Source organism: Solea senegalensis, linkage group LG7, assembly GCF_019176455.1.
Source record: "Solea senegalensis isolate Sse05_10M linkage group LG7, IFAPA_SoseM_1, whole genome shotgun sequence".
Lineage (NCBI taxonomy): Eukaryota > Metazoa > Chordata > Actinopteri > Pleuronectiformes > Soleidae > Solea > Solea senegalensis.
The window spans coordinates 22,904,016-22,921,510 of NC_058027.1; the positions used below are offsets into that span (position 1 = coordinate 22,904,016).

A 17,495-nucleotide genomic window follows, 5' to 3' on the forward strand; every position below is an offset into this window, starting at 1 on the left:
CTAGTTTGGAAGGCCTCATAATATTGACACAGCCCGGTTGCTATAAAGAGCTCGCGGTCCCAGCTGTCACCTCACTAAAGTAAACTTTTTTTCACATGGCACACACAGTCAATCAGTCTATCTTTAGCCCAACACTGTTTTCTAATGCAGGACTGCCAAGTCTGGCGTGTGTCAGAGTTCATATTTGAGTTTCAATCATTATTCATATAAACAGATAGCGATATACCCGCAGCAACAGCCGTTGGTATTCATATATGCATTAAAATGTTAATAGATTAAATTATTGAAACAGCAATAATATGCCTAATCTACCCTGAATCCCAGGAAGAATTCACGTGATTAGACTTTAATCTTGCAAACTCACAAATCTTCACATTCCTAAATATATCACAAGACATTTTTGTACAGCACTTTGGTGAGTGCGAGCTGTAGAATTACATTTTAATGGCTTACTTGCATGTTAAATGGAGTTAAATGTCTGTTTGGGGGAGTAAAAGGGCTGGTATATACAGTACATAACATTATATTTAAAAAGGTTTGTTAAAAAAGACCAAATTTCACCTCTCAAGGAAGAGTCGCAGAGGTTATTTGGAAGATAGTGAGTCAAATGATGCAAAACTGCATGATAATCACAGGGAATTCATCAGAATCAGTCATGCTGAACTAGTTTGGCTTGGAGCAGATAGTCAGTTTCAAAAGCTGACAACAGAACAGGCTTAAAGCATGAATGAAGACATGGAAACAGATGATCAGAAAAACACAGGAAAGATAAGCACGTCAGCAGTTTTGTCGCCTGACTGTTATTCAATTCTTGCACGATGAAAGGACATTTAAACATTTAAATGCCAGGGCAGTACGTCAATACACAGGGGAAGTGATCTTCTAAGTTCTTTCCTGGTCAAGAATTATTAGGCCCATCTCTGCCCCCTTTCAAACATCATCAATTGCTCTTTGACTGAACAGGAGACATGGACAGCCGACATTTCTCTTCAATCTTTTTATAATCACACACTGTTTTTTTTTCCATCGAGTGGTACTCATATATCTGTTCACGGCTGTCATTTCTCGATTGCTGGACACTTTTCTGCTTTCAAAAAACAATTGTCGGCTTGTCTGGAAATACCTCAAATGTGATGCCGGGTTAAAGTGTGAGTGGGTTATTGCAAGGCTAAAGAATACCAAGTCACCAAAAGAACCATTGTGCAAAAAAAAAAAAAATATATATATATAATGCCACATCAAAAAACGGCAGTATTTATTTTAAAGTTTAAACAGGCATATTCAAAGGCGCTCAAGCAACTCTAATATACAACTGTGCTGGGAGCACGACACATTTCAACTTAGGAAAACACATGCAAATAAAAAACATGAGCAAATTAGGAGGCGCTCGCTGCAAATAAAACACAACACAACCAAATTTAGAAGCCGATCGCGAGTAGCACAGATGACAACAGAAGTGTTTCCTGGGGGAGGTTTTGTGACTTTTAAAGTTACTGAAGTCACTTGCACATTTTGCAAGCGTGTGTGTGGCCCACTGAAAAACATCTGCTGTCTGCTACTTTGCTTGTGTTGTGTGTTTTTGTTGTATGTGACGATGTTTGTTTTTACACATAGAACTCAAACTGAGCTGTTTCCAATAAAGCTTTTCAACTCAACTCATCACTGACTCCTGAAACTCCATCCTCAGTCATCTCACCTGCTAACCAAACCACATTAAAGGTTGATGCTATGAGGTAAAACCATGATCATCTCCTAAACCCAACTCAGAAAAGGGTTCTTTTCATCCTCATTTCCTGAGAACGTTGACTGAAATCTTTTTGGAGCCAGCCACAGGATTATTGCTCTGTTTTATGTGTCACTGATAAATAAATCAAAAATACAAAATAAAAATGATGAGGCACACAGAAAAAGCATGATCATGTTTAGCCAACTCCATCTCCTCCGAAACTTCCCCCCTCAAAGAGAGGATTCAGAATCCCTGAATTTAAACAAAATAAACTGAAAAATGTGTTCATCGTTCAGTGAACGGTTAAATATCATCAAGCCCACAGACCATGATTATGCACTGTATGTCTGTCCTAATAGTTGTGTGTACTATATATTTAAACCTGTAGGTTGTTTTTTGTTCTGCAACATTGATTTCAGTAATAACTGACTATACACAATTATCCACAGCTCAATAAGTAACATACGTTTTTATTTTACCTGCACAGAAAAAAACAGCCCTTTTCATACTTTGAAGTTGAAGCTTATTATGTTAAAGGGCAGTTGAGAATGTGATTTTTAGTTGTTTAGCCAGACATTTGATTTTAAGCCCCATTAGATTATCCTATGATATAAAATGAGCTAGTCTGATTCTGTGACAGGTGTCAAATTCCCAGGCTGAGTTATTGCAGTTAAGTGTACTCTATTCAAAGAACACAGTAAGACTTAAGCCTGTCCCACACTTGAGGACACTTGAGGACCTGTCAGACTACTGTAGGGACAGTGAAAAGCTATTCTAGTCTGTGCTTTCTCAGGATTAAAACATTGAAAATCAGTTACAAAGATCATTGTGTAGTTCTGTAGTCTCCCACGATTTTAAAATCAAATCCTCTATTGTGGGGAAACTGATGTCACTTTGGTTTGTGATGGCAATGCTGAGAATAAATATTACACCAATGACACATGGTGACGTCATCAGTGGCAGCATCACCGCACAGCGTGTTCATTAACATGCACACACACACAGACTGAGGAAGAGAAAGCGGTCGGTACATACTGGTGTAGCTGATATTGAAGCCTTTCCCTGTGTTCGAGTGATCCGACTGGAACTCCAGTCTCATGATGTGTCCATTGGAGGCGATCTGTGATGGGACGTCTTTCCCTGAGAACGTTCCAAACGTCGTTGGCTCAGACAGACCTAAAATAGAACAGAGTTAAAACAATCTTTTCGGGACACTTTTTAATGGTGCTTATCTAATTTAATCTGCATAGCATTAAGGCAAGGACACATTTGGAAAGTGAAGGACTCCTGTAAAAAGGAAAACAACAAAATGCCCCAGGAGACCTCAGGGAGATGTATTAAATCCTATTAGGGTTAGAAAAGGTTCCTCCAATTTAATTTGAGCTCATTTGATACTTTTTGAGACTTTCAAGAAACTTACATTCTAATGTGCCGCTCGGATATTCATTTGCAAAACAAATGCATCAAATGTGCTTTTTTCCGCTTCATTAAATACCGCAACTCGTTTGTGCCAAGATGGAAAGATAATTCATTTAAGAATGCCAAACAAGAGTTAGCATCAAAACAAGGTTAGCGGGCATATGCTACGTTGTTGAAAGAGGTGTAGGAAACCCTCTTCAAATAACTAGTTTTGACCATGTGACTGTAGGGTCATCGACTCTCTATCAGCAGTCTAAACAATCTCTTGTCAGACTGCGAAGTTCCTCTCGTGACTCTCTGGGCTCTGAGCTCGGTGTACGGGTGTAGATGTCCTTCAGGATGGGAAGAGCAGGTGCTCTGATTGGGAGTTCATCTGAGCATATTACTCACTGCAAAGCACTCTAATCTCAGGCAGAGTAGTTCCCATAACAGGAGGTGATGGTGCCTGTCAGGACACTCTCCACTTCAGGATGGCGGATGAGAGCTTAAATTCATTCTGCTGTCTCAACAACTTAAGTCTCTGTCTGGACTTTTTGAGTGTGTGTGTGTGTGTGTGTGTGTGTGTGTGCGTTCGGTGTCATGAGTCGTCGATGTACGCCAATTTATCTGATAGTGGCAACCTCCGTCACATGTTCACCTTTCACAGTGACAACTTATTAACTCTTTATTGAATAATTATTGAGTAACTTGTCCCAATTGACCCCACAATGAAGATTACTTCATTACGTTCAAAGTTTTAGCATGCATATTATCAGATGTTTTTCCCGCAAAGCAAAACAAAATAAAAGTTGTTTTTCAGTGTATTGTAGGATGACATTTTTACGCATAACATCAAGAAAAAACTAAAAAGTGAATCAGTGAAATGTAGGTCACTGATAATGTATTGCAATTTTCCACATCTATTAATTGAGTTGCACCTTCATACAATTCATTAAGCAATTTGTTCATGCCAGATAAAATCTATACTCGACAACTGTCAACACATAAACACCACTGTGTTAAAGTAATTGAAACAAATAAAGAAGACTGTTGGAATGGAAGACTATGGAAAATCAGCATACAACTGGACTGATTTATAATGTCAGTAAATAGACAATAAAAGCACATCACGTCACATTTCATAAAGTGAACTGACGCCAGGCTTCAAAACAGAAGTCAAGGTGCTTTCACACTTTCACACTGCAGCCTTGACTCGACATAAACGCCCCCAACACTACGTGCTTATAAACAGTTTTGGGATTGGTCAGTACATACAGTACCAGTGTTCAGTGTAATATGAACATTTCCAATGTAAGTGAGCTACGCTGAGATAATAAATGCATCCAAAGGTGTGGACGTGTGTTCTGGAGGCATATAATGACCTATTCACCATCAGGTAAACGGCTTCCGGTTACGGAACATTTTTATTTACAGTCTATGGAAACAAACTATATAGTATGCTGTAATGGAAATTGTATTGTATTGTATTGTATTGTAGTTCCGTTGCAGAGGTCGTGATGACTCTTTGAGCTCTTGTGCTTCCGGGATTTTTTACATTATTTCTATCATAATAGACGACATTTACAGCCAGTGACCTGGAAACGCAGAGCCTTCATTGCTGCTCTGCACCGCCCTAAGTCCCATTAACAGCTTCCGTGTGTCTTGGCAGAGTGTCCACATATTGCCATTTTCAGTATTAAAGCAAACCGTACAGACATCAGGGCTTGACACAACTGACACACGCCGATGCTCTTCCCCACAGATGCCGCATTTAAGCGATTCACTCGACTGTCTCTCGGAGGGATTGTGGAGCCCATGGTCATTGATGTTACTGCACCTGAACGTGTCCTGAACCACAAATTCCTGGGCAATTCTGTCTCCAGCGAGGTGAGCATTGACTTGCTTTAAGTACTCATGATGCCCCTGGGGGTACACGATTGCAATGAATGGCTAAACCTGGCTGCTTTGCTAAGGTATGTTCTAGCATTATGACATTGCCGTGTACGCATTGTGTACCAATTGAATGGCAGTGAAACCATTAGACCTCCCCCAATTGGCCTGTGCAGCTGTAACCATGCATCACTTCATTTCTGCCGAAGACATTTGTGTCACAGCATAGGACCATTTACTGCAACAAATGGTTCTATTCTTTTGTCTGGCAGAACACACTCTGTACACAGTGATCTGGAGGGTGCTCCCCAGTGATCCACGCAGCAGTGACACATTCAGTGGGGAGTGCAATAAAACCCTAAAGGGCTACAAAGAACAGAACCCAGCAGGGTCATATCAGTGAGATATGAATTATACATAATGCACCACAAAAGAAATGCCATCCTCAAGTCGTAGTACGGTAATAAGGCACTGGAACAGGAGGAGGTTGAGGGGGTTGATGGAGGAAAACAACCGGCAGGGATGGCGCCATGTAGCAGGTAGAAATAAACAGATTTACCAGCAGTGGTGGCGGCAGTTACACTGCCACAGTGATCAAGACTAATTGTGGAGGCTTCTGATATTACACAGACCGCTTTATTGTCTTGATTGAATGTGATTGGAATTGCGTTTTCTCATGGTGATTATAAACGTCAAATGATGCTGATGAGTTATTGGCACGCACAACTTTACAAAACTTTACTGCCAGAACTACGACACAAACGCTGTCGCCGTGAACCAGACAGATGTTGCCCAGGAACTGTGAATCATCAGAAAGTGCCCGCAGTTGCGCGTGGGCAGATGAATCAGGCACTGATGTCCTTTAACGCCTTAGACTTTGGGGTAGTTAAGGGTCATCTCTCGCACATTAAAAGGTTTGTTGTGGTATTTATACTTCCTAAGCATTAATAACATTAATTAATTGCCTTTGCCTCTCAAGCATGATGTTTTCACTCACTCATGGGCACAGACAGTCGCTTCTGACTGTCAATAATATTTAATTTCAGTCTTGGTGACATAAGGCTCTTTATTGGTCAGATATCTGGATAACCACTGCTAACATCTGGCTTTATTCTGCCGTGGGAATGGATACAATCTTCTCAGTCACAGCTGAAAAGCAAATTGAAGTGAAAGATATGAAAGTGAAATCTATGTTGCTTTGTCTTCGGGTCTATCAGTTGTATGCTGTGCATTCACAGTTGTTTACAGCCCAGTTTATATGGAAACCCACATTTTAAAAATGGCAAACTGTCAAGACAAGCAAATATGTGCATAATAACGCAATTCTGACTATTTTATTGCCTTTTTTTGTTGTTTTATTGTCTAATATTATTCTCGAATAGATAAACTAGCCATTCCAGAGAGAGATATGTTTGATAAATGAATTTTTACTTAATTGTATTCATTATTTAAACAGTGAAAGCCTGGAAAAAAATGTGACCCAAACAAAAAATCTCCTGCAACATGGTCTTACTACTCTTTTTTGCACTAATACTGTAGAATATTCAAATACTAGTTATAGTATATACCGTCATAGGTTATAGTTGTAATATTGTATATATTTGTATTTTATTTAATTATTTTATTCTCATCTACCTTGTAATTTCTGTATAAATAAAGTCCATCCATCTAACCAAACCGGTCTCGACACAGTCTCTAGTATTTATCTATAAACTTTCTTTAACCAGGAAAGCCTCATTGCTTTTACAAGAAGCAGATATAACAGGGTTACAGAAAAACATCAAATATGGGAAATATCTAAATTACAGAATGAAACAAAACATAAAAAAAACATCCAGGACACAGTGATTCAATTTAATCACCTACAGCCTGATTCATACAACTTTAAATTATTCAAAGTTAATTAAAAAAACTTCAAGATTCAGCTGCTGTTGGAAGCTGTTCCAAGCTGATGGAGCAGCAAAGTTGAACACTTTTTTCCCCTCAGTTAAATGTGGGCCTTTGGGAAAGTTAATAAAATTGTCCTAAGACCATAAAGTTTAAAAATTTCACCACTTTGTCAGAGGTCTCAAACTTGCGGCTCACGGGCCACATGTGGCCCCCCAAATCATTTTTTTAATTATTCTGTTTTCCCCAGATTTTATGATTTTTGCATCAAAATACATTTATATTGTGAATTATATATTGCTCCATATGAAAACAAACACTTTTATTTTTTAAATGATGTGAAACATAATCATGAATATTATTATTTCAGTGTCTTCAATTACTTTTTTTTCATTTGATCTGTGTGATATCTGTGTAATAAGTCAAGGATTGCCTTAAAGATAAACACAAAAGTAAAGTGATTTGATCTATAGAAGGTTAGCCATCCAACGCTGGCATACCATAATGCATATTATATAGATAAAGCTCCAGTTAATGTATGGCGTGAGATAATGTTTGCATATAAACCACTTCACCATAAACAAGCAACAGCAACATACGCTAATTTAGGTACAGAAAAGGTACTTGTACATATCGCCTGGTAACGCAGGGAAGCTCTGACATGTCATCAGTGTGCGTTTTCATTGTACGATGATTGTATTCTATAATCTCTATAATATGCTTGGGAATAATTCATACCTATACGAAACTGCTCCAGATTACTGCGTTGACAGTGGTGCGAGATTATGATGTTGACAGTATCAACTCTATCCAATCCTTTGGGTGTAAACAATCAGCATGATCCATTCAAGAGGGGTTTTTATTACTATATTAAGTGCAGACACTGTTGAAAGTAGTGTGAGGGACCGAAGACGAGCCACAGAACTGCTCCACTAATAAAACACGCCGTGAATTGTGGGACCATGCCAGTCTCCGTCTTCTGCAACATTTAAATATTTATCATCACATAAAAAAAAACCCTGAACAAGGATGAAATGAACAGACCGATATCATGTGAAAGAGTCTTGACTTAACTAAGAGAGGAGATTTGGAGGAAAGTCTTTTGTAACAGTCCATCACTGTGTGCTCTTTTTTTTTTTTTTATCAAAGGGCGACGATAGATTTCTGATAATTTGCTCACAACTCAGTTCCCATAGATTTCATGTTGGTCTTTAAATCTCAGAAGACTTGATTATTACTGTGGCTGCTCTATTTACTTTGCTCGCCACTTCTTTGTATGTCAATGATCTATTCTTCCAGGAATAAAACAGGAGGAGATATCGAGTTCAAATAAAACCCTTAATAAACGGGAAAGGCATCGAATAACTGCTCGATGTAAAGCGCTACATATTTCTCTTTCTTCCTGGAAAATAAAAAAACATCACTTTTTATTTCTTCATTGAGACATAACTATAACATAACATAACTAACTAGATACATCTAACTCTCACTGTTTCATTAAACAGCTCCTCGAAGGTATTTTCCCTTTTTTCTAATCAATAATTTACATTGAAGGACTGTTGCAGTGAAGAGCTGTGCTTGTTTTTTTAATTATTTTTGTATTATCTGAGAACTATAGTGCTGCCTTTGAGTTCATACTGATTTATAAATAAATTCTGTATGATTCTGAAGAGCACAGTACTCATATCAGGCACATTAATATAACAGCTCTAAAACATTACTCAGTAATCGTGAAATGCTGCCTTGTATGTGAGCAGCGATGTTTGAAGAGCTTTAGACCAGCGCTGATGTCGTCAGTGTCAACTCGAGATTACCTCACGACAGTTATTGGCTTTACTTTCTAAAAATCCAACAACAATAACTTTTTTTTAACAATTATTTCTAATAATACCTGTCAGATACAGAGTAACTTTTTTTGTTCAGCGTGACAGCGGTTTATCGTCGAGACAAAACAAGAGTTCAAGGCGGCAACTTTCAGCTTTGTTGGTTCAATGCGGTCGCACCGACTGCCCTGCAATTTTCAAACGCTGCTACGGATCTGCAAAGGCACAAGTTTACGGCGACTTAAGTAAACACAATGCCAATCGATGGATCTGATTGCTATGTGTTCAGTGTGAAGGTGTAAATTCTGTCATTTCTGCAACAATAACCAAAACAAAAAAATCCCATCCAACCTCCTATCAGTCAAATTTAATCTGCATTATTTTTCTGTATAGTCTTAAAAGGTTTAAAATGAGTCCCCAACCCTCAGGACTTCTGAGGAACTACTGTCCAATCACGGACCAGATTCACCAGTTTGTGACGTCAGCTTCTTAGTGCCATAATTCCTAAACGGTTGAATAACTGCCAGATAATGAAAATATCTTGGAAAAAGAGGCAGAAGCACTCACTTTTTTATGATTATACAGCCATAAAATCAAAATAAATCCAGGCAGCCTGATTATCATAATGGTCACATGAGGGTTAAGCAATAAACAATGTGTATATCTGTACCCTAAGGTCTAACCCAACTCTTAACAGGGGGTTAGTCAGTGTAGCAAACATTAGCGAGCACAAAAATATGGTGAAATATTGAGATATATTATTTACCTTCATCTTTGACCACCAACCAATCGAACTGTGGCTCCAGGTCAAAGTCAGAGAAGAGAAGATGAATTCGGCTTCCTGGTTCAGAGATGATTAACCACACACAGTTCAGGTTGTTGCCGTATTCCTCCGGGTAGTTTGGGGACAATATTGTCCCAGAAGGAGCCGTGAAGTTGAAGAAACATGAGACTACAAAAGAGGAAGGAGCAAAGGAGGAAAGGCAGGAGGGAGAAGATGCTAAATCCATCAGCAAGAATGAAAGGCAAAAAGGCTGATTAAGAGTGAGGGGGGAAAACACAGCAAAGAAAATCACCAAAACTAAAAAAAAAATTGCGTTCTTACAGACACAGCTGGGTTTATTCCCCGACCATTGGTTGTTGTGCTGACACGTGATGGCCCTTTCTCCCACGAGTTCAAAGGCTGACTGGCAAAAGAAGGTCAACACGTCACCATGTTGAAAGCGATCACCACTGCGACGCCCAAACGCTGGCACCCCAGGGTCACCGCAGCCGCCCCGCTCTATTTCTGCAACGCACAGGACACAGACAGACCCGGTTTTATGCATATGATTAATGTCAACACGTGACATGGTGACACTCGGATAAGAGGTCGCTTGTTTTTGCTTATGAGGTGGGGTTAGAAGGCAATAACATGCTTAAAATGATTCAGATTCAGTCACCGGTGTCAAATCTGAACATGCTGAGCGGTGTTTACAGCAACGACATGACCATTATCATGTTCAGTAGAAACTAAACTGGCCACTTTATTAGGAACAGCTGCTAGTTCATGCAAATGTCTGACCAACTAATCACATGGAAGAGAGAAATTTGTTTGTATTCTTTTAGACCAGCTGTCAGACACCACACCAGAAAAAGGTTCTGCCCACATGATGTGTCGAGAACAAACTCTGTCTCTGTTCTTGCAGACGTGTAGACGTGGTCAGAATGACCTGCTGAAGTTGAAATCAACGGCAAAATGTAAGTGTCTTTGAACATGGCATCGTTGCTGCCGTCAGATGGGCTGGTCTGAGCATTTGCAGAAAAACCGCTTATCTACTTGAATTTTCATGCGTAATTATCTCTACGGCTTCCATTCAACGGGGTTGAAAGGGTGAAAATATCCAGGTGAAAATGTCTTGATGATACCAGAGATCAGAGGAGAAAAACCAGTCTGGATTAAAATGATAAAAAGACAACAGTATTCCAAATAACAGCTCGTTACAAACAAGGTATTATACACACGACACGCTGAAGCAGCAGAAGACCACCTCCTGCCACTTTGTATTCCTTAATTTGCCATTATTACTCACTCAAAGACAACAATTGTACATATAGCGAAGAGTAATGACGGTCTGTTTTATCAGGTGTGTGTTTAATTACACCCTTTAACTGCAAACACAGCCTTTGGCCAAATACAAAGACCTCAGTCTTGCTTGACGTCCAGTCACCGTGGGGCCCACGATGACCCAATGGGAGAAGAGAGGAGCCATCATTAAAATTTGTGTAATAACTACTTTCAGCTGGCAGCAATTCTCGTTACACTGTCACCCCTCTGACAAATGGTGCGCACTGTCAAGTCTACAGCGGCGACGCTCGCGCGGCTCAAGGAGCAGAGAGTGTGAGCGCGGCGTGCGCCTGTTTTTTTTTTTTTACGCTGCCGTGTTAAGCGATGAAATAGTTTTCTTTCTTAGAGCTAATTGTCATCAGGGTGTAATTGTAGTGCAATTCAGCTTTAATTATGAAAGGCAAAACAATAAGAGGAGACACACTCACACTCTCTCTCTCTCACACACACACACACACACACACTGATCTATGTGTACATTTGTTAGTTACAGCAGGAGGGGGCAAAAATCGAAGACTACAACACTGGTTGTGATGCTCTATACAATGACAATAAGTTATAGTTTATTTCCTTAGCAGAGAAAGAGACAAAGGGAAAACACAATGTCACTGCTCCTGTTTCTTCCCCTTCAATATCTGTTGTATTCTATTATCACTAATGTTTTCTTCAATCTGATCAATAAAGTTGACGTTAAGCTATCAATATACTGTCTTTTTATTGGTACACATAAGCTGTGCTGATGAACTGGTGTTCCATCATTCTTCCTGTCACATATCCCCTCCGCCTTTATTGGGACTTTTTTTTTTTTATTATTATTATTTTTTTTTATCCACTGCTCTTCCCTCATTCCCCTCCTAAAATTTGACATTCCACCAGGCGTCTGTCATCGTGTAACACATGCTCCACCATGCTCCTGGATCCGCTCTGGGCAAATACATCTCAAGGTGAGCAGTGTGTGTGTGTGTGTGTGTGTTTTCCACACTTTTACTATCAGTTGGGATGTAAGTACACCCACAAGAACATAATACTCAATGAGGTGGCAGGCGTGTGGTGTGTGTGTGTGTGTGTGTGTGTGTGTGTGTGCGTGTGTGTGTGTGTGTGTGTGTGTGTGTGTGTGTGTGTGTGTGTGTGTGTGTGTGTGCGTGTGTGTGTGCGTGTTCATGTGGCCCACAGCTAAGGTGTCACACAGCTGACGAGTGTCAAGATGGATATCAGCAATCTTGAGCCCCTGGTAGGTCTGTCATTATGATAACTGCCTCTCTCACTCATTCCTTTGTCACTGGTAGTTTGTTCTTCCACTTTCTTTCTTTCTTTCTTTCTCTTCTTTCTCTAAATTAAAATGTTTTATTTGTGTGCACAACAAGAATTCCCACCCTCCCTTAATTTATTTACGGCCATTGAGAGGAATAGTATTTTATCAACCGGGATAAAAAGATGTTTCAGAGACACATTAAGGCCTAAATACGTTTAATATGTTGAAACGTAAAAATGAAATAATACTCAGATGGATACTTAAGGGACCTTTCCGATAGTTTAGTGTGCGCTAGGTCTATTAACAAAAAAAGCACTAAATGTGTATTAACTGCCAATATTTTCAGAAGAACAGTGTGTGGCTGTGCATGAGAGCCACATTCTGTTTTCAAATCATGTTTGTACGACACTGAAATGAACATTTAGACAACACACACATCTTGTTGATCATAAATGATAAAGTCATAAACTATACTTAATAATATATAAAATGTTATAATATATTTAATGAATATATTTTCTTTAAAAAAAAGTCAGATATGCAGTAGTACAATGTTAGTATCCTGATTCTAAATGTTCCTATCATCACATTTAAACGGCAGACACCACAAAAGTACCTTGAAGACACTCAAAGCTAATTTCAGTCCTCTGATGAGCAGAAAAGAAAAAAACCCAAACATTATTTGCGTCATTATATTCTTCACAGCCGGTTGCCGTCAGCTTGAAAACTTGGCAGTAGCATTCCACTGAAAGCTTCAATTATCATCCGTCTCTCTCATCTCTCCCTCACGCTCTCAGAACACACACAATCGCACAGACAAAAACACAAAACGCACACAGATGCGGTGATTAACTGCAACATTTTAGCATTCAGATACATGGCAGCTACACAATATCACACACTCGCACGCACACAAACAAACCTGAGAGCTAACCCGGGAGACAACACTGATCAAAGTGTGCACCATGGTGATTTTATCTAAAGAGACAGCACCGCATAGGGTGAGGCTGTTACATACATGCACGGATGCACACAGAAGAAAAACACACCAAAGGCAGTTGTAAAAACAATCTACACATTGAGTGATCATTAAAACTTTTTCTTTCTTTGTTCCCTTACTTTTATTCTGCAACGTTACAATATTTACCATTGCTTTGCCATGTGAGCAGGTGTGTACGTGTAATGGGATTTACTGTTAATCATAGTTGGATTTCGTATTCATTTGATCGCTGTTTGTAATGTGATATGGCATAATCCATCTTAAATTTAACCCGAGGGAGCAACCAGTGTGGTTTGCATCGTACTGAATCGTACCGCATCGTATCGCATCGCATCGCGTCGTATCATCATATCACAGTGTATTTTATCTTGTCTCACCTCATCGTGTCTTAGTTTATCTCATCTTAGTGTTAGTAGCACTGGTATTGTTTAGCGCTGTTGCCCAACAGGTTCAACCATCAAAACACGTATGAATGTTGGTCACATTCGGTCAGGTTGGTTCATCAGTCGCAGCAGCCCCGATCAACCTTCCGTCTGACCTTGTAATTCCATCCATCCATCTTCTACCACTCTATGCTCCACATGGGGGCCACAGCAGGTGCTGTGCCAATCTCAGCTGGCCCTGGACAGGACGCCAGTCCATCACAGAGCCACAAATGGAGACAAACAATCATCCACTCTCACACCTACAGTCAAATGAGAGAGTGTACTGTGGGAGGAAACCTGGGGGAGAACATGCATGGTCTTCTTGCTGTAAAGGCAAGTGTGCTCACCACTACATCAACCGTGTGGCGCCCTTGTAATTCTGCCCTTTCATCTATTATTATCTTATCTTTATCATCTTATCACATCGTATTATATCATGTGGCATTGTATTGTATCTTGGCTTAGCTTTATCTGCTCTCAGTGGATCTTATCTTGCTGTATCATATAGCACGAGTTAACAAGTCAATGTAAAAAGGGCCTTTATAATGTTGTAAGGGCAAAACAGAAAAACAGCAAAGTTGGTCCTCAAATCAAGGTCAGCAGCACTTAAGCCTTATGTTGAGCAAACAGGGCCTTGTACTGTAAATTGAGAGTAAAGGTCTCACATCATAGTTCCATGTGCAGGCATGCACACCTGAGGAGTAACTAACCCTGGACAACACTGTCAGCAACATCACTGGAGCAGACACAGCTAAGCAAACTCAAGAGCACAACCTCCATCACTCTAAATCGCTCTCGTTCTCTCTCTCACTATCTGAGACAGTCTATTTCTTCTCACTCAATTTGTCATTTTGTACCACTCAATTTTTTTGTTGTCCCTCTTCCCCTGTCCGCACCTTTATTACCTTTCTCCGTCCACCTATCACACCCTTTGTCTCAAGTGAATTCCATCAGTACCTGTTCAATTCAATTTACTGACCTGCATCGGCACGGCGAGATGTATTATATGATCAAAAAATAGAAATAGAATAAGCGGGGGATTTTCAGAAGAATGGGTTTACAGAGGAGTGTCTTTATTTCTCTCTCTCTCTCTCTTTCTCTCTCTCTCTCTCTCTCACCTTCATTCAAAGTGACTGTCACCATCTCCATCTCTCTATCAGTGTCAACTTTGGCATAATATAGAAAATAACCAAGCAAAACCTCCGAGTGATCGACGCATAATTCATTTATTACCTTTCCGCGGTGCACAGTCGCGCGCGCGTGTGCGCACTCACAGACAACAGCAGTTGCGTTTCTTATTGAATCAGCACGTCAGCAACGCCATGACTTTCACACTTCATTATCTGAGCATATTTGTGTGAGCTTGTGTGTGTCTGTGTGTGTGTGTGTGTGTGAGAGAGACAGTGAGAGTGACTACGAGCGATAGACGTGTGTATTTGTTGCATTCACTGTAAAGGGGAGCCATACCTTCATAGACGGCCTTAAACCCCGCCGAGCCGATTGTGTCGTCTGATTGCAGATGAAGCCACATTTGACTGGACAAGCTGACGATGAGGTCAGGAACGCTGGAACCAGTGAGTCTAAACACACACACATACACACACGCACGCACATTGAAACTGATTGCATGATACATAAATGCAACTATGTTCATTCTAAAAATAACCTTATCGGTGCTAAAAGCTAAATAACATCATAATCACAGCGCAATATTAATACCAATTATTAAATAACACCATGTTAACCCTATTAATTAAACAAAACTATGTATATGAAACTGATAATTAAAAAAATATTATCGTTCATTTCTGTTCCACCCACTTTGACGTGAACCATGTGTGTTCAGCCCCATTCTGACATGTTGTGGCAGTAAAAGCACAGGTGTTACTGACCTCGTTAGCACACTAAATGGAATTCAGCCATCATTAATTTGATTATTTGCACCTGTGCTTTTCCTCCAGTGACCTGTCAAAATGTCTGCCCACGGGCCACGCCGCCATTCCGGAGTACTCACACGTAGAGCACTCGCCGAGTGTCTCCTATCTTCCCCCCGTCGCCCACGGTGAGCGTGTCGTATCCTCTTTCCAGGTCAAACTCTTCAAAGGAGAGCTTTATCACCTAGAAGAAAAGCGGCAACACAGGAAAGCGAAACATGCAGATTGTTATTAACACAGACAGGTACAGTGTCGAGGTGGGGATGAAGACAAAAGCAACGGAAAAATAAACAAAGATCGCTGCTGCTCCCGGAGGAATGATCACAATCTCTTCCACCCCTACAATTTCCACTTACACAAACTACAATCATCATATCACTCGGGATATTTTAGAGCCCTGAAATCAGAGCAGTGTTTCACAAAGAAGTGCCTCTGCCGCCGTGCAAGTACGACACGATTGTAATAATGAATTCACAACATCCTTTATAAAGCAACTTTGGGAAACCAAAGAAATGAAGGGTGCTTTTTTTTTTTTTTCAGAAAGGACTGGCAGCTACGACCAAAGTTATGACCTCATGACTTCATGACTACTGTAATTAAGTCGGAATTAATGCCATGAAGTCAGGCTTAATTACATCAGCGAGGGAAGTCATTTTAGAGCACAAAATAGCTTATTCCATCCCACTCAAAACAAGATTAAAGTTTTAAATCCCTGTGCGACGCGAGGCTTATCCTCACGAGGTGAACAAAGGTGCTGGAGTCAAATGCTTTTTCTGCTTCTGAAATATTTGTACATTTTATTGGAGGCAAAGTAAATGCATCAAACCCATTAACTCACTAGGTGTGATCGTAAATATCATGAATAAAACACAGAGGACGCAAACAGCTGCGATGGACAGGAATTAGCCATCAATGACATGAAAGATGACACCACTGACAGCAGCTTTAAATATTACCTGGTTTTAAATAAGTTACAAATAGTTTGTATCTTTATGACAAAGGAAATGAAGCCAAACAAAAAATATATTATTCTCTAGTGTAAAGAGTCTTTCTTACGATCACATTTGTATTTTTACTTATGCTATATGAGTACATACACATATGGACAATTTCCACCAGAACATTTCATGTAAAAGGGAAATGTTTGGATAAAAGTGGGGAAAATAAATGCAATGGTGTGCCGTCATTGCAGCAGAGGAGAACAAATGTATACATCAATGAGCCCCAACACTGAAATGGGTAACTGCATTAACTGTTGTGGTACATCTGTGTAATTCTGACTCGAGCTAAGGTATAAAACTTAATTAAACGTACAAAGTAAGATTACAATCGCATTACTGAAGGTTAGATGAGGTCTTTTAAAACACAAACCACATATACTCACTGATGAGCCACAGCATTAAAGCCAATCACTGGACTGAAAACTGGGGCTGATGGGTGTAAAGCACAGCCACTCGCATTAGTGGGAGACTACTGGTGTTTTTGTTCTGTCATCTTATTTAATTACAGCTGCTTAAGTGAAAGGTATTAGAATTAACACGACGGAGACGTAGGGATCTTCTGAAATAATACAAAAAAGGGATGCAAAGACAAAGGACAAATCTCTGAAACAAAAATACAACACTGTTTGTATTTGGCAGCATTCTCCTTTATATTCACAGACACACAAATTACAGGCTGCAGACGCTGCCCGATGCAAACACACCCTTCTTGTTTTTAAATGCTCTCCTTAAAGCCGCGTTCATGGCTGTAGCTTCATGCACAACATTGTTGGAATACCAATCTACTGTGTGTACTGAAAATGCCATTACACCGGTGTTCTTTTATTTGCTGCTTGTTCATTTTTTTTATTATTAGCAGTAGATTATATTCCTGACAGAATGGATGATGTGGGATTTTCTATATAATTTTTTTGCTGCATTTAGGAGAAAATAAGAAAAGAACTAGTCTCGATCAGTTTCTGGTGCATTAGAGGACTACGGCGAGACCATTAATATGTGATGGTGTGGTTGAGAATCAGTCATGAGGCAAATCACACTATGGTAAAGAAAGA

The 17,495-nt window shown here is 39.8% G+C and overlaps 1 protein-coding gene across 1 annotated transcript in view; it reads right to left on the minus strand.

Annotated features, from left to right (window-relative positions):
- LOC122772647 (CUB and sushi domain-containing protein 1-like) overlaps positions 1-17,495 on the minus strand; it is a 292,253-nt gene that overhangs the window by 120,955 nt on the left and 153,803 nt on the right. The window contains exons 11-15 of the mRNA XM_044030836.1: positions 15,523-15,626; positions 14,976-15,088; positions 9,830-10,012; positions 9,491-9,676; positions 2,762-2,902 (exon numbers count right to left, since the gene is read on the minus strand). Of these exons, the coding sequence (XP_043886771.1) occupies positions 2,762-2,902; positions 9,491-9,676; positions 9,830-10,012; positions 14,976-15,088; positions 15,523-15,626 (727 nt within the window). The remainder of the gene's footprint in view (positions 1-2,761; positions 2,903-9,490; positions 9,677-9,829; positions 10,013-14,975; positions 15,089-15,522; positions 15,627-17,495) is intronic.